General features: G+C 44.1%; 1 protein-coding gene across 1 annotated transcript in view; it reads left to right on the plus strand.

Moving 5' to 3' along the window:
- The window catches only part of ADTRP (androgen dependent TFPI regulating protein), a 32,764-nt gene extending 16,496 nt beyond the window's left edge, over positions 1-16,268 (plus strand). Inside the window, exons 4-5 of the mRNA XM_059723531.1 lie at positions 9,655-9,770; positions 16,076-16,268. Coding sequence (XP_059579514.1) covers positions 9,655-9,770; positions 16,076-16,268 — 309 coding nt within the window. The remainder of the gene's footprint in view (positions 1-9,654; positions 9,771-16,075) is intronic.
- The last annotated feature ends 2,240 nt before the right edge of the window (positions 16,269-18,508 follow it).

Raw genomic sequence — 18,508 nt, forward strand, 5'->3', positions numbered from 1 at the left:
ACAAGAGTGCAGCCTGCTGCTTGCTGCTCGTGTCGGGTGCAGTATTGCCTTTCAGTGCAGGATGAGGCAGCTTTTTGCGACACTTGAAAGAGGACACCCCGACCTCTTTCACAACCAAACAGGACGTTTACACACATAGGTAAGTGAGAACAAACACTTGGCTGTGCCCGCAGGGAGGGTGGCTTGCATTGTTTACTTTATCTTTCATGTAAATGGGGTTTAATTGCCATGAATGAAGTTGCTAGGTATCCAACAGCATCCTGTAGTAGCAGGGAAATTTTTGAGGGGTGTGTGGGGGAAACCTCTTCACTACCCTTTCTTGCCCTCAATTGCCTTTCTCCACCTCCCCTGCCCCTACACTCACGTACAGGAGGGGTACCCACATTTCAGGGCTGGAATGACTGCATGGTGGTTTTACAATACAAATTCTTCTGCTCTTAACTTCTCCCTCCCTCCTATTTCTAGTTCCTGAATGCTATGCTTTATATTATGCTACTACCGTCAGGCAAAGCAGGCAGAAGAGAAGAAGACAAGCCAAAGGAGAAGAAGACAAGACAAAAAGGATGGCAATGTCACTGCCAGGTGCCTATTCAATACTCTTAATATTTAGACTCAAAACAAACAAAAACAGCCTATGGGAATTCACCACTAGCCTCTCTCTTCCTCCCTGTAGACAAGTCCTCGTATTGTGTGAATACATGAGCAACTAAGCTTGCATTTTAAATAATCCCTTCATAATTTAAAAATTAATATTTCTGTTTCATATATGACTGCCAATATTTACCAATGAATACCATTTTTGTCCCTTTTCTGCCCTGCTTCCAGCCTTCCCTCCTTCTTCCTGCTGATGCTACATGCCCTGGTCTGCAGTGGATTGTGCAAGATTTAAAAATGCTAAAAACTTACAAATGGTCAAGCTATTCCAAGCAGCTACCTACTGAAATACGCTTCGTTAGCTCATTTCAAGGAACATGTATGTAATGTTCCTTTTTCTTTGTCTTCTCATGTAGCCCAGGTAATTAACCCAAGTAATTATGCTTTCCCTGTGGCTAGGGGCTCCCTCTCACCACTCCTGGTTGGAGCTAGCTGATGTGCCCTCTCCTCTCACTACTGCTACAGTGCAGTTTTTCCAACAACTTGGAACACAACTTGCACAGTCCCTCCAAGCCTCCTATCCATTGGACTACCAGGTACAGTAAACTCTCTGGTAACTGGCACCTTACACACCGACATGCTCTGTTAAGCTATTATCATTATTTTAAAAAAGGTCCCCTGCCCAGATTGTCACTCTAGGCCCCTGCCTGACTTGGCGCTATTCTACCAGGAAGGTCAACTTGTGGGCTACATGTGCTACCTCCTTCCCTCCCTCTTACTTATGCTTCACCACTTGTAGACCCAAGGCATCCCAGCTTGCGCACACTCTCTCTCTCTCTCTTTATTTACAACAGCAACAGTACTGAAACTGAAATATTACTGAACTGAAATATCTAGCCTTCTCCCCCAGGTGCTTTCTAGGGCTGTGCGAAATTTCACCCCGTTTTTCATTTCAAAGCTGTTTCAATGCGTTTCAAGCTCGAAACAGTGATATTGAAATGAAACAAAAGCCTTTGAAACAGTTTCGAAATGAAACAAGGGCACTTGAAATGTTTTGAAAGTTTCAAAACATTTTGAGCTTTGAAACCAGGTTTACTTGGCTTCAGCACTGGTCCCAGCCAGCAGCAGCAGCCTCCTGTCATCCAGCAGGCAGATCGGGGCCTGCCCATACCCCCGGGAGGGCTGCAGGGCTGTGCCACACTCCTCCGGATGACAGGAGGCTGCTGCTGCCAGCTGGGACCAGCACTGGGCACAGCCCACACCCAAGGCAGGTCCCCACACGAGCTGATTTGCCCTGGGCCCGCCTATCGCTGGTCCCAGGCAGCAGCACCAGTCGTGTGTGATCTGGGAGGCAGATCAGGGGCCCGCACACCCGGGAGCAGATCGGCACAGCCCCTGCAGCCCTCCTCGGGGTGCCATCAGGCCCTATCTGCCTGCCGGATGACAGGAGGCTGGTGTTGTCAGCTGGGGCCAGTGGCAGTGCCTATCTTCCTGGCACTGGGTGCAGGCTGCGCCCAGTGCTGTCCCAGGCAGCATCAGCAGCCTCCTGTCATCCAGCAGGCAGATCCGGGGCTCGCCTGCGCTCCCAGGAGGGCTGCAGAGGCTGTGCAGGCCCCTGATCTGCCTGCCGGATGACAGGAGGCTGGTGCTGCTAGCTGGGGCCAGCAGCAACATTGATCTTCCCAGTGCTGGGTGGGTGAAACGTCAAAACAGCATCGAAACAGCCAAACACTTTTGACGAAACAAAATGGAACGGTGCTTTCGAAACAAAACAAAACTCAAATCAAAACACCATTCCGTCGAAACATCAAATCGGACGTCGAAGTGGAACGATGCTGTTTTGCACTGCCCTAGTGCTTTCCCCATGGCAAGGGGCTCCCTCTCAGCACTCCTGGTTGGTGTTGGCTTGTGTGCCCTCTCCTCTCACTACTGCTACAGTGCTGTTTTTCCAACAACTCCCTCCCTCTTGCCTATGCTTCACCACTTAGACCAATGGCATCCCAGCTTGCGCGTGTGCACGCATACACACACACACATGCTGTCTTGCACTGCAATAAACACTTTCCTCAAGTCTGAAACCTGGTAACTCTCTACCAGGAAAGGGCCTCACTCCCTCTTCCTCCAGCTGCAGACACCCACACGCACACACGCGCACACAGCACCCTGCTTTGTGCTGGCAAAAAATGGGTACTAAAAATGCTCAGTTCTTTCACTGCAGAGAGCAGCTTTCTTTTTGGTTTTTTTAGTAGAATGTAAAAAAAAAAAAAAAAGGGTTTTCCATAAAAATCAAGACCAAGATTACATGCAGGTTTGAACAGTGTTGATTGAAAGTAAACTTTGTGCTATGTTATTCTTTTTAAATGCACACCTTGGGAAGTGGGGTGCATGCTGTGGTGCTGGGACAAATATTTTGGGAGTACAGACTTAAGAAGATGGTTGGGTCAGAGATAGTAGGCTGTCAGTGGTAATTCTTGAAGTGGCAGTCCTGTTAAAATGATTTAAGAATGACTCACTGTTCTTTACAAATGTTTAAGAACTGATGAGAGCTTGCTTGTTGTTTGTGGACAGGTGCTCCTTCATCTTCGTCTTCAAGAGCAGCTGCTAACGCTCAACATCAACGTAATTATTGAAAAAAACCCAAGAAGCTAAGGAAAGTATTCTTCATCTACTGACAGACTCGTCTGAAAGCACGGCTACGTCCAGTGCAGAAATAACATCCGAATTGAAAGATGTGTGCAATGTGTTAAAGCGTAGTGAGCAAGCCAATTTGGAGGTTATGAAATGCACTAGTGTTGCACATGGGACAGTGTTTTAAGGAATTACATCAGAAGGTTGATCTCATTTTGAAGAGGGATCGAAGGTTCAGATAGGAGTTTGTAACAGAGTTTCATGAATACCGATGTACTAGGAGCTGCACTGAGAGTAGCCCACCCCAAAAATCTCTCCAATCTCTTGCAAAGGAGAGATGTTTCTCGTGTAGCTGCAAGAGGAGAGCCCCAAGGCACTTCAGGGCTGATGAGGAGGAGGAGGAGGAGGAGGAGGAGTGGGATGCTGATGTGACCCAGGGAGGGTGCAGGAGGGGGGCATCTTATGGGGGAGCAGGTTCTTGTGACTAGAGTTTTCTATGACCCCCCCAGAATTGGTGTGCTTCTCCCTCCCTCATGTACTGCCAACTCAGTATTTGCAAAGCAGATTGCACTTCAATGTACCGGGGGGCTGCATGGGGTCTGTGAGACCCAGGTTATGTTCACAATCTTTATCTCTCTACCTACTTTAGGAATTTTTTAAAAATCTCTGATAGAAATAAAGTATCTCAAAAAGACTTCAAAATACAGAACACTCTTCAATTTTCCATACAAGACGCTGGGTGAAAATCTTTTATGTCACTGGGTGGAGTGATACAGGGAGACACCCAATAATATGAATCCCAAAGCTGGTGACAGCCAGCTTGGGGCCAGCATGACCAAGGCTAGTGTTTTGTGGCTGAGGGCACTTATCAATTCGATCACCAGCCATTAGGCCTTTACAAAGTCATTAGGGAAAACATGCTACATAATGTAGCATAAATTAGGTACGGGGCACAGCAGGAAGACAGACAGTTGCAAGATGCCTTTGCGCTGCCCACTGTGCCAACCTTCTCATGAGGCATGGGCAGCATCTTGGGGTACTTCCCTACACACTCCATTGTAGTGCACACTACTGTGTACATGCTGCAGTACAACCACCTTCCCAGCACGAAACCAGTAGGAATGCCAGTGGGAACACTGCAGACATCTGTGCTTTGGGGATAAAGAAGAGTCCAGGACAGTGGTAAGTTGGCAGATGGTGGGGTAGCTTGCAAAAGGACAGTGATTTGGAGTTGAATTTTTAGAACAGGGTAAATGCTCAATGTCATATTCCCTGACAGCTCTTCGAAGGCCTGACAGCAGAGATACAGCAACGCAGACAGAGGAGGATTGGTATCAACAAGGATACAGATTCATTATTTAGGTACGTATGTAATGGAAAGAATTGTTAAATACAGTTCTGTCCTTTGATAAGAAAGTCCAAGTACTTGGATTCTCATATTTAGCAACACATCGTACAATACAAATTTCAAATTTTTTTGGCAGGAGTGAAACCTGGCAGAGGAGCATGACGACGGAGGAAGAAGAAAATTAATCTTTCTTTCTAAAAGTTAAATTATGTGATTAAATTAAAGTACTTGTTTGTTAATATTTTAGTTAAATTAGGTTATTAAATTTTTTTTAATACAATCCAGCCTTGCTGGAATTGAGGAAAATGCAAAGAGGGGTAGAAGAGGAGCAAGAAAATAGGGGAATGCAGGAGCAGAGGTGCCCCCAACTCTGGGCAGGAGCAAACAGGGGGAAAAAAGTATGGGGTCTGGGTGGAAAGAGGCTGAGGCTGACTTGGCCAGCCAGCTCACTGTGATAAGCAGCAGGCAGTACAGCAGATGTGGGGGTGCCCCCCCAACTCCTGGCAGGAGCAAGCAGGAGGAAAAAAAAGTTTGGGGTCTGGGTGGAAAGAGACTGAGGCTGGTAAGGATAGCCAGAAGCAAGGTGCGTGTGAAAAGGCAGAACATATTTTCTTGGAAATCTCATTTTTCATCAATCTAATATAAGCAGTAAAATAAGCAGTACAGATTTTCAGAATTAGCACCCGGCATCCAGAAAAAAAATCAGTGCAGGAGAAATTAGATGAATTTCCATGGATTTTTGTGGATTTACAAGTGAACCCAAGCGGCAGCTGGTGGTGCAATAGCTGCAAAGATGGAAAAAAAAATCATGTTTTTGGGCTTAAGTCAGATCCACGTTACAAATTTAAAACTATAAAAATAACCTCATGGAAGATATTTAGGAGCTAAAAATAAAGCATGTTAGAGGTGTTTTAAAGTACCACAAAGAAAAACCTAAAAGGATAAAATCATCTGATAACGTGGACACACAGACACGATTTAGCTAGCTTAATGGCGATTTTTGTAACGTGGTAATAGGAAAGTGTAACATGGTAACAGGAGAGGTGTGACGTGGGCAAGTGCCCTTATAGAGTAGGGCAGCAAACTGTTTTTCCCCCACCATGAAAACATTCAAGTTTTCAACTTTTTTTCCTCAGAACTAGAAAAAAGTTCCAAGTTAGTCAAGTCAGCATTTTCTCATTAAAAAAAAAAATCATTACATCCAAAAATTCCCAACCAGTTCTAGTCTCTACTGCCAGCTTCTTACTCATCAATACAATGGATCCATACATCAGAGTGGAGATTTTTTCCCTTGAAAACTTGGCCTTCTGAATGAATATATTATAAAACACTGAATCACTGCATTACTTGGGTTAATCACAGCAACAACATATATCTGGTAAGGCTCTTGACAGATCATCATCCAATCTCTCCAGCTTGAGGCACCATAATATGTACCTAGACCATCCCTGTTCAGTGTTTGGAAGCTCTTAAGAAAAGGTTAGACAGGAACAGGAAGGTTTTGGACTTTCCAAGTAGTATGTTCCAGTAAGTGACCTCAGCTAACCATAACTAGAGAGTTTTTCCTGTCTAACCTAAATCTCACTTGCAGCAAGCCGATTACTTCTGCTCTTCATGCCCACCATGGGTAAAACGAGTTATCTTTGTCTTCTTCACAAGACAGTCTTCTAATGTGTGAAAAACTGTTGTGTCCCTCCAGTCCTCTTTTTCCAGGCTAAACAAACTCAATTCTTTTAACCTTGCCTTCAAGTTCTATTGTCTAAACTTCTTTTATAATTGTTTCCTAGCTTATGTTTTCTCTTGACTTGTTGTTCTCCTCCCAACTTCCTGCCTTTTGTCTGTATCTACTTGAAATGCAATGTGCAACGATGGACCCCACCTCACCTAAATGGCCCACTGGGGTAGCATGGTTGAAGGCACATCAGTTTCTATAAGGTAGCCAACGGCACATTAAAGAGAAAAGTGTCCAGTTGCCTTTGGCTTCCCAGCACAAGTGCCCATTTATATCCGAATTGACTAAAGGCCTTTTATTAGGAGTTTGGGGTAAGGCTGAAAACTCATACTTCAGAAAGTGACCTTAGCCACTCCACCACCTTCCACAACCATCTTAGAAAGTACCTATCCACTTAGCATCTAATGAAGTCAACTGTGGATGAGGAAATTATATGCATCGTTAATTCAGTTAGTCTATAAGGTGCACCTTGCCTTTCACCTAACTTCAGACTAACATGGCTAAGAATCTTAATTATTTTTAAACAAATTTGTGTCATCTGGCCATTAAATAACACACACAATAGGAAAGCAAAATCTTGAAATAGATGCAACTAATTCAGCAGCAAGATTCTTAAACTTTGCTGTTTTACAGATGAAGCAGAAACTACAGTCAAAATATATTTTTTTTTCTAAAATGCACATTTTTAATCGGTCTGGTAAATAAGTTAATGTATACTTAGCACAGCCAAGAGAGGGAGGTATATGCAGCCAGGAAGAAAAAGACAGATTTGAAGGTATGTGCTTCAGTGAGATGGACGCTCCCCTGGAAGCTAGCAGGCCTGATGCCCTCTTCCCAGTGGGGTAGAAACTTCTCTGCTGTTCTCCATCCAATGAATATTAGAGTGGAAGGTGAAGTAGCTCAGCTTTAAGTTGGGGGCGACTGGATAACACTTATCCTGCTGCCTGGTAGTTACAGCATTGTCCTGGAAAGTCAAAGAGAGAGAGATTCAACACCCCCCAGGATGAGGGGGGATATAACACTGTTAGCTGTGCTGATTGAGAGAAGACTTTCCTTATACTCCTAAGGAATTCAGTCATAGATTTCACAGTGGTTAACGCTAACATTTCTCTATTATAGCCTATACTGAAGCACATGACTATCCTAATCCTTACATGTTACATTGCACCATATACAGTTCTATTGTAACACCTTCCTCAAGCACTGTTTACCACATATTAGTAAGAACATTACAATGATTTTTGCTGCATGGCTATGTAGCACTGTGGGGTAAGGCCAACTCTCAGGAACTCAATATTGCGCTGTTAGACAGGAGGGTGTGGCACAATTGCACATATACAAAGACACAAATCAATTAGATGCATACATACACACACACACACACACTACCAGCTCAGGCACATATGCATCCAAACCAGCCTAGGCACATGCATACCTATCACCAACTCAAGCACATACACTATACACCCCAAAAGTTAGTCACAAATCACTAATTCGTATATCATGCACACAATGCCATATATACACACACACTCACTCACCAGTTCACACACATACAACCCACCTACACATATACACAGGTAAGTTCCTAACTTGGATGGTACAGTGTGTGTGTGTGTGTGCGCGCTTAGGGTACCTGGGATACTTGGGGAAAGGTTCAGGTGAGAAAGAGAGTTAAAGTGTAGGGAATGAATGTTGCCAGAACCAGGACTAGAACCAGTGGACTACAGAGAAGCTGGCTGAGGAACTGAGGCTTGGGTTTACTTAAGGTAGACTGGGGCTGGAAACTGAGACAGACAGCTGAGATATTGTGGGGGAAGGGCAGATAAGTGGTGGCAAGGAGGAGACAGCCAGGAAAGAAATTGAGGCAGAAACCTGGTTGCTCAGGGGAAAAAGAAAAGGCAGTGGGGATAAGACAGTGGCAAAGAAACAGGGGGGTTGGAGGCAGAGAGGAGCTCAGGACAGGTGTTGGAGGTGGCAGTGAGCCAAAAGCAGGAGAGGGAGATATGAGACCGAAGTTAGAGGGGCAAGGAACAGAGATTGGAGCAGGGTCAGATCATAGTAAAGCAGAACCCAACTTAGGGGTCCAAATAACAGTTTTATTACACAGACAATACACTACACAGCCCCATGAAGTTATTGGTTCACACACATGCACACACACACACAAGCACTCACAATGGCAGCAGGAGAAAGAGACTCAGGAGAAGAGTTGGAGTCCAGGTAGGGAAGAGACGCAGAGTCCAAGACCTTGGTTGAAGAATGGGTGGGTGATAGCTACCTATCCAGGCTGGAAAGAAGTCCTTGTCCAGTAGGTGATGTCCAGAGGGGGGTCACTGGCAGGGCCTCTGGATGGATAGGTGGTGTGGCATGGTGCTGGTCCAGATGGAGAGGGCGTCCTACTGGATCTGTCTTCACTGTCCCTTTTTATAGGGGCAGACCCTGTGTGACTCTAGTGACAGGAGGCACGCCCAGGCAAGGGTCAGCCCTTGGCATACTGAGCATATGTGCTCCATGCAGGGATGTGCAGTTTTGGGTGTCTGTAATGGTGGGGTACAGTGGTCGAGTTGCTGGTTCTGCAGGGTCTTTTGTCTTTCAAATGCTGGGTTCTTGTCTCTGTTCCTGGGTGAGGTCCATGGTTCCTGGATGAATCAATGCGAGGTGATGACCCAGTCATTACAGGCCATTCAGTAGAGGACTGCTACCATTGTACTTCAGTCATTCCCAATCACTGTCATTCATCCGGGAACCAATTTACATGGGAGGGGTACATGAATCATACAGTTGTGACACAGGGGATGCCCGGGCAGAGCACACAAGATGGAGACTTGACATACAAAATGGAAACTTGACATTACTTTGGTTCACTTACAAACACAGGCCTAAACCATACAATATCCATATGAAACAATAAAAATCAATATGAAAATGATAACAATACAATATACAACAATAAGAATCAATACAAACCTAATAATAATACAATATAAAACAGTGGATATCCAAAACCAAAAACTTGCTACCAAAATAAAAATGTTAAAGCTTATCCTAAGTCTGAGCTCACTTATGCTTGTCTATAGGGAATAGAAAGGGAGAGAAAGAAAAGCCAGAAAGAATTGGGGAAGGGAAGGGGGAATGCATATCTATGGTGTATATATATGTATTAAAAAAGAAAAACTGGGGGTTTTGCTACAGCTATTTCCACACTGCATGATGTACCATGTACTTTTTACATTATATAATGTTAAAAAACAAGTTTGTTTGCTTGCGTATACTCATTTCCATGTTCTGTGTAGTACTACACACATACCGCACTGTTGCCACTGGGTGATTTATTTCCTTTTCTTCTCAGCACACTGCTATAGTTGTGTTAGCTCTGCTGGAGATGATTGTTACACCTCACCATTACCCTCCAAAGAAGAAAGGACTGACTCTATTAGGATTTGTCTCCATCGCCTACATCAGTTGGTAAGAATCATATAGTATAAACCTAGAGATTTTCTTTAAGTGCCCTTTTCTGATAAAAAGACATACAAAAAACTAGAACAGGCAGGCGAGGTTCTTTGGGTGAATTTGATATCTTTTATTAGACCAACTTAAATAGTTGGAAAACAATTTTAAGCAAGCTTTCCAGTTTAAAAACCCTTCGTCAGGCTGAGGAAGTTTAAGCAGTTGCTGCATGCTCTTCCTGGATGGAATGAAACATAAAGAAGCCAGGGGCTGGGCTGGTATGCATACAAGACAGGCAGTCACTGAAGATATAGATCAGGAGTCGGCAACCCCTGGCACGCATGCCCAGCGTGGCATGCAAGGCCATTTTGCTTGGCACGCCACATCACAGCTGTTTGGAGCCTCCCAGCTGCAGCCAGCCCCAGCTCTAGGGAGCTGCTGCCAGCAACAGAGCCCAGGCTGCTCCCACCAGGGCTTGCAGCGTTCCAGCTGCCTGCTGGGAGCAGCCCGGGATCCTAGCTGGCATCAGCTCCCTGGAGCCAGGGCGACTGCAGCCGGGAGACTCTGAACAGCTGCACCGGGCTCCTGGATCCGCTCCACACCAGTGCGTGCACCTACGCATCTGAGCAGGCGGTGGGGGAGGTGCAGTGGGGGAGGCAGCACAGCCCCGGTTTCTCCCCCACTCCTGGCATGGAGGTGATGAGCTTGGTGCAGCTGCAGCAAGCAGAATGCAAACAGCTCTGCTGGGCTGCACAGCTCCAGCATCAGCTCTATGCTGTGGGCGACTGCACGGACACCTCAGTGTGGGCTGTGCTGCCCTGCTGTCCGTCCTGAGGCGCACACTTTGGGTGGGGGACAAGGGGCAGTAGGGCTTGGGGGCAGGGGCTTTGGGTGTGGGGCACGGGGTGGCAGGGCTGGGGGGCAGGGGCTCTGGGTGGGGGGGCACAAGCAGGGCATCCTGCCATGTACCCCTTGCCCTCATTTTGTTTTTCTGCTATGCCGGCACTCCAGCACCTTCTGAGGTAGGCGTTGTGGTGTTTTTCAGCACTCTGGCCAAAAAACGTTGCCTACCCCCAATGTAGATTGAGGAGTCAATGGGTGAGAGACAGGCTGGGTGGGGGGGAGAGGAGGGGGATGAATAGTGGAGAAGTACCTGAGGAGTCAGATGTCAGGCAGGTTATAATGTGTCATAAATCCAATGTCTGTATTTAGTCCATGATTTTAAGTATCCAGGAGGTTGATGAAGTGGAGTTCATAGGCTCATCTCTGGGAAGTGTTTTGTAAGTTTCCTTTGAGGATCAGGACTGAGAGATTGGAGAGAGAGTGGTTTTCTTGTGAGAAATGTGGCCCCATTTTTTTAATTGTGTTTCTGATAAGCAAAGTTATGTGTTTATGTGGTATGTATTTATATGGTATAATCACAGTATACCATTTTATAGAAAAAACAGTGTGGGGGAGAAGGGAGAGAAGTTATACTTTGAATAGTCAGATGACAGCCCCAAAAAAAGCAATCATGAGAGTAGTCTCTACCCAGGTACAGAGGAGACAAACATGGCTCCTGAAATCACACACATTATCCTCTGCTAATCCAGGATCTCACAGAAAAGGCCAGTTGTACTGAATTACCACAAGCCAGGGGATGGTTTGCAATGCCTTTACGTGGGCATCATTCTCAGCTTGCTTCCAACAGTCAGAGTTTATTAACCTAGTACAATTCTTTTAACCCAGTCCTCTGCCGACATTTTGGTGAAGATATGCCTCATTCGTACAAACAACAGCTTTCCTAGAAGTAGGGCAAGCATCATGATAATGTGAGAATACTGACTAAGCTCACTTAAGATACCATTAATTAAAGGTCATGGTGTCATCTGCTGTTTACCTTCCAGCGTGCAATATCACCCACTACAAATACTCAAAGAAACAGCAGGCAAAATCTGCACAGTGCTCATAGCTGAAGGCATTTCCAGCCTGAGTCTCTCTCCAGCCTGGGAGTTCCCACTGGAGAGACGCTCCTGATAATAAGCCAGTCAGGCCAACGAAGGCCAAACCTGGTCACATCTTGCACTGGCAGTTGCTCCCAAAGCCTCCTTTGAGTTGCTATTTTCTTCGTGGAATACATAACTCATTGTAGCCCTTGGTATCCTCATTGTTGGGCTCCCAAACAGAAGAGCGTCTGCTGATGGTCCTTAACATACAAAGGACACGTCATGGTTGTCACAGCTCCTTGCTACTGAAGCAAAGTTTTTAAAATAAAAAATTGCTATTTATGTTAAAAATCTGCATCCAATCCATATATGTGCCCATTCTTTACTACAGCTGCCTGCACCGATGGCACAGCAGTCCTATCTTACTGCCTTGTGCTCCAGAAGTGACATCTGATGGTTCCTCTTTCCTCCATATCTACAAGTTCAGTTGATCCATTTGCAATCTGGGCCAGTGAATTGGGAGAAACCACTAAAAACTGTTTCAGAACAGCTTTAGGACCTTTCCACTCCATATACTTTTTCCTTAAGGACCTGCTACTGATTTCATAACAGAAATCAGATTTCTGCTATATTCACAGTGGAAGATTGTTTCCAAACATGGGAGACTGCCACTTGCAGTAAAGAACTTGAATGCTTGAAGGGACAGATTTTGCTACTCCAAGTGATACTTAATTGTAATGTATGATACAAGTAGTCCTGTAGAAATCAAATCAAGGGTGTAAAGACTCTGGCCAATCTTCCTTTTCTCTGGGTTTTCAGAACTCATGTTATCACATTCTAAAACTTCAAGAAAAGAAAACAGATTGCCCTTTTTTCTTTCAAAGGTAAAAGTCAATCTAACATAAACCATGGCAAGAGATGCCCCAATCAGAAAGGTACATGTGCCTTTGGAGAACGGGGCCATGAAGGAGTGGAAATCCTACCACCTCTCTCAGCCCCACGAATATGAGCTAAGTACTGCATCTTGAGATAAAAATAAAACCCAAACTACATTTTGGACCTCTAAACCACTACTCCATCACTTTCCAGTAATGCTTCCACACTCCAGCTCTCTCACAATCTAAAACATTTCAGTTTTATCAGGCAATAGATTCTTGGGCTCCATTTCAGCATACAACTTTTCTGTTGTGAATTAACCAGAATCTCAAGTAGGGAATTTGCATCAAGATGTTTTTTTCCCCTTTCTGGATCTTGCATATCTCTTTGAATACCACCTCTGGGACTACTTTTCTTCCTTCGATGACTGTATAGCTTCCATTAACATTAATGAAAATGACACACACATAATGAGAAGACTGCATAAAACCTGAGCAGTCTTCCTCCTTAGATATTGTTGGGCTTCTGATGTGAACAATTCTGCTTCTGAATCCTATATTGATTTGATTAACTTTGCTATACCTGCAACATCATGCAATACTTCCTATACTTGCCCCAAAGCATCCAGAGGACTTCAAACTTATCCTGAATTTTAAATTTTTTCTTTAGTCTAGTTACTGTATTCATTATCACAAAACTATTTAAGGTTTGGGGTTCTTTCACCTAATTTGAGTCATATTTTCAAAATAATGAGATACTGATTATTACACATGAGATAAACAGATAATCACACATGCCCAAGGGGCAAGTTGCAAATGGAAACCTGTAGGATGGGTTTAAATATTGATAGTGATGTTGACTTACAGAGGTCCAGTTGAAATTTGGTCCTCTCTAGCCATAGTCCAAATCTTCACTGGAACCAAAATTTTCAAACTTGGGTGCCTATTGGAAGGTATCTAAATAAGTATTTAGATGCCTAAACAAGAAGCCTGACTAAACTAACCGCAGGATCTATCAAGCTAAAAGAGAACCTAAAGGCTTAGTGCCTCTGAAAAAGCTCTTGTTGAAGTTCATGAACACGAACTCAAGTACCTAACTGAAGGGCCCAACTTTAAAAAATTTGATTCATACAATTTGGTTCCTCATTACAGAGAACAAAGACTAGAATCACTTTGTTTTATTTCATTCAACTTGTATAGCTTATTCAAACATAGGTATAGGCTGCACATAATTAAAAAATAAAACCACATCTTCAATTTCCCCAACTGAAATTCCAGTTGCTCTCTAGGGCTAGGGACAGACATTACACATAAACCGGTTTAAGCGATCAGAAACTGAGTTAAACCTGTAACAGAACAGATGCTCAGTGCACACAAACCAATCTGAAAATGGCCAAAACCGGTTTGAGTTAAACCTGGTTGAATGTAGTATCAGACTTAACTGATTCGGGTCAAACCAGTTTATGCAATGTGTCTGTCCCAGACTCCTTGCTGGTTTAAGTTAAATCAGAGCCCCCCAACATCCCGGCATGCTCTCTGGACTGGGTGGGACTCTCTGCTCCAGAATGCTCTGGCAGAGACTTGCAGGCACAGCAGGGTCTGCTGGCTTCCCCGTGCCCCCTTCCTCCTGCCCCCTCACCACTCGCTGCTTAAGCAGGGATCCCTTCCTCCTCTCTGCCATAGCACAGACCATAGCCAGCATGTGGTATGCTAGCTAATGCTGTGTAAGGCTCCAGTGGAGACTGCAGACACAGCAAGGTCTGCCTGGCTTCTCCCTGCCCTGCCCTGCCCCCCGCTGCTCAAGCAGGAAATCCCACCCCCTCCTCCATCTCCTACAGCAGGGACCCCAGCCCCATGAACCCTAGGCATGCATTATACTAGCTAATGCCAAGAGGTGTCTGTATGTGTCTCTCTCTCCGATTTCACTGGGGCAGGCAGACAGAACAGTGACTGCTTAGGGCTGTTTGCAGCCAATCAACAGGTTAGCTAGTAAGCTGTTTAAGAAGTTTGAAGTCATGAAGAGAGGCTATTGTTTTGCTAATTGGGTGACAAAGACTCTTATCACTATCAGCCCCCAGCTGGCTTGCTTGCCTATCAGTTTGCTACAGACAGCATGACAAAGCAGGGAGGGAGATTGAAAAGCTCTGTATCATCAACAGATGTATGCACCACAACCCCCACTTGCCTTAGAGTGCTAGCCCAGAGCTGAGGGCTGGCAACAATCCGGCCCCTTGAGCAGCTAACGGGGAAAAGCCTGGGACCCTGGAGGCAGACCTCCCTAATGAGAGAGTCCTGCCAGGGCCTGCCACACCCGCCTCAGCTCAGCTCCCTGCAGAAGTGAAGGGAGGGCTGCTCTAGCATCCCCTGGCTTCTAGCTGGAGCCTCTGCAGGCATTTGCTTGAACTTCCTCAGTCCAGAGAGAATGTCTACTCGGTTTCAAACCAGTTCAACCTAGCCAGGTTAGACTAACCTGCAAAGATTAAATCAAGTCAGGGTCAGACTTTTTTAATGTCTGCCCCTAGCCTAGTACTTAATATTTCATGTTAGCATTACTGGGGCCTTTTTATACTGTTTTTGTCGTTTTTGGTTTTTTTAAACTTGCTTAGTCATTTCTCACACTGGCTGTGTTTTCTGATCAAGGAACCTATAATGTATCTGTAAAATTAGATTTTATTCTCAACATTTCCACACTCAGTCCAGTAAAAATTATTAATATCAGTTTCTCTCAATAATGTTCATCGGAGGGCTAAAAGATCTTTCTTCATGTATACAACTACAGGCCTCCTCTTTTTTATGCCCTGTCTATTCCTTCTCTTGATACCATTGATCTGTTACCCTTCAAAGTCAGAAGGCACCTTTCTGTTTTTTTCTGTAGTCCATGGGGAGGAGAGTTGTCTGTTTGGGAGTCAGGGGAGCGAGAAAGGGGAGAGGGTTGGGGAGCTAAAAAGATAGCCTAGTCTCAGTTGGGGGGTAGAAAGATTGCAGCCCTGGGGCTAGAGTGAGCAGCTGGGGTTCCCCAGGCCTGGAGCTGCACTCCAAATGTGTGCTGATGTTTAGTAGATCAGGTTAACCTGTTTCCAGTCTAAATTCACTTCCTCAGGTTATCAGGCCAGCCATTTTTTGCCTAACTTAACCTCCCCAAATATTTGCATAGATGGGCACTTAGGCAGACCTAGTGCTAGTTAGGTCAATCTAAAATGTCATGTCTGCACATTCCCTCAAGCTACCTCAATGTAATAATCTTTGCTGTGGTCAGTTCATGAGAGACATTGCATGTACACAAACACATGTAAAAAAAAAAATAAAGTATCTAATTCAAAAGCAGTCAGAGTGTACTTCCCAGAACAAGAGTTCAACTTTCCAAATGCCTTCTGGAAATACTGCATTAACAGCTGAATGTTAGCCGATTGGTTTTTCTTTAGAACATGGTAGCTTTGATGACATAGTCCTTCCTGTGTAGGAAATGTTTAAAAACTCTTCTTCTAACTGAATGATCCTAAGCCAAAATAATCTCTCTGTCTAGGGTCCTGTGGATTTACCGGGCAACTAAACAGTGGGTATATCCTCTCTTCGGTTTGTTCAGCCCAGTGTTCCTAGCAGCCTTTTTCGCTGGTAGCATCATCTTCATACTATGTATCTACACCTTTGGAGAGCTCCTGAACCATGTGATTTGGGGTCAGTTCACTTTTTTCTTTCTACTTGTAATCAAAGGGTAAAAAACACTTTAGAGAGTGAACATTGATTAAGTAACAGAATAGTTATTCGTGTACCTGCTTACAGAAAAGTCCATCCACCAAATGGGTATTTTAATTTCCCAGGTCCTACATAAATCACACACACAGAAAGGATAGGGCAGTTTTCCAAAATACAGCTGGGATCCAATAAGGATAAAACAATGCCAGACAAAACCAGAGTATCCCTGACTTAAATCTTTTATACTTACGTGCAGAGTTGATTAAGCTATGGAATATCACTGTATACCAAGGGCTTAGAGAGGAGAGAAGGCAGGCATTAATGTAGCTGAATGCAAGCAGCCATTTGTCACTGAGTACAACAAATAGCGCATATGGGGGTTCTACCCAATCATTCATATATCCTCCTCCTGTAGCCACAGGCTAGTGACAAAGGAAGTAACTTAAATCTCCACACTCCCCACCCCACATCCCCATATACACATACTTGGAAAACTGTCCAACAGAAAGAATATTTGGGGCAGCTATGCTGAACAAAAAAACCAAATAGTAGGGATCACTTATTTCTTTGGTTTCACATCTCTCTCTCCTTCCAATATCTATCTGAGAGCAACTATGTTCCTGTCTGGAAAAAATGTACTCATTTCATCCAGGACAAAAGTTTCTGATATATTCCAGGTTGGAACTTTGTCAGTTTTTATGCATAAAACTGCATTCTTTGAGAAAATTGTAGCCTAACCCTAGAACAAATTTGAGGAGATCGCAGGCCAGATTTTTTAAACTGGAGGGCCTACAGTTGGGCTCTCAGTAAGCACACTTAACGGTTACTTAAGAAACAGACTCAATTTCACAGTTGCTAACTATATTCCACTGAAGAGGTCCAGGTGATCTATCACTCTGAAAACTGCTTTCAATACCCAAATTAAAACATTTTGTCCATTGTATTTTCTTGCATGAATCCATCAGTAGATGACTGGCTCTGGTAGCATAACAGTAATTTAAACACAGAAAATATTAAGGGTCAGGTTCTTTAGTCATTCATACCTGCTTCTTCCCACTGCTTTATTACAAATTGTGCCATTGAAACTGAACAAAGACTTTGTCCCCATAAATGTGATTAACAGTCACACTATCCCCACTGCAAGGACATAAATGGACCTACACTGCACAGGAAACTGCAAAGCAGAGTACATGTTAAATGTGTGCAATGTGTGTATAAAGAATCGCACTTCCAATCCACAGTCAGTCACGTTAACAGTGAACTGTGTCACCATTTATTTTCCCCAGGATCTCTTCTCCTGCAAGATGTAGAAGAGTTCCTCTGTCTTGCTCAAAGTCAGCCCTTTGCTTCCCCTATTTAGCGCAATCATTTGCTGGCCAGAAAAACAATCCCAAAGACAGGCTTATTAATAGAATATGAAAAAATAAGCCTTAGTTCTTAAATGGACATTTCTCCATGATTTCATGATGGAAATAGCCAGAAGGAACTAGAGAGGATCAAAATAAGCAGCATCAGTGGAATAAACATCATTTGATTTCCAAGGTGTTCACTTACTGAAGCAAAAATGCCAATTGGTGATCAAATTTGTACAAAGCCCTGCATTTTGCAGCACTGACTAAATATATTCAGCTAAAAAGGAGAAATCAGTCACATGAGAATGTGTTGCTTAAAGTTAAGCCCAAATCAGGCCACTACTGCCCCCAGGCATTGGCAAATTCAGTTTCCCAATCTAATTCCAATCTATTCCTACTTTGACCTTTGAGATGCTCAGCAGCACATTCACATATAGAGGTGTACCTACTCCAGATGCATATGACCAGATCCTCAGCCAGTATATGCTCCAGGTAATGCTCCAGTATATGCTCCAGGTAATGCTTCAGATGTCACTAGAGCTCCATAGATTTATGCCAGTTTAGGATCTAGCCCACATTATGCAGTCTTTTTTTTCAAAGAACCTTTAAAACCACTGTCTTGCTCCTGTTGATAACTAAAAATCCTATTTTGTCACAAGAATATAGGGTTTTAGTCTTGGGTTAAAATCTCCACTGTTTGTGTCATTTCATTCTTCCCATCTCTTGTGATTTCAAATGTATATGGAAGTTTATGCCTTCCAAAGTCTACAATATTATCTAGCTTTGATGTGCTCCATTAAATAGAGGTTGGTTGCTCCTTCAGAGTGAGCTATGCTACAGTACAGTGGTAGGCAACCCTGGTACAGATGCCAGAGCATGGCATGAGAAGACATTTTGCTTGGCACGTAGCT

This window comes from Alligator mississippiensis, chromosome 3 (genome assembly GCF_030867095.1).
Source record: "Alligator mississippiensis isolate rAllMis1 chromosome 3, rAllMis1, whole genome shotgun sequence".
Taxonomy (NCBI): domain Eukaryota; kingdom Metazoa; phylum Chordata; order Crocodylia; family Alligatoridae; genus Alligator; species Alligator mississippiensis.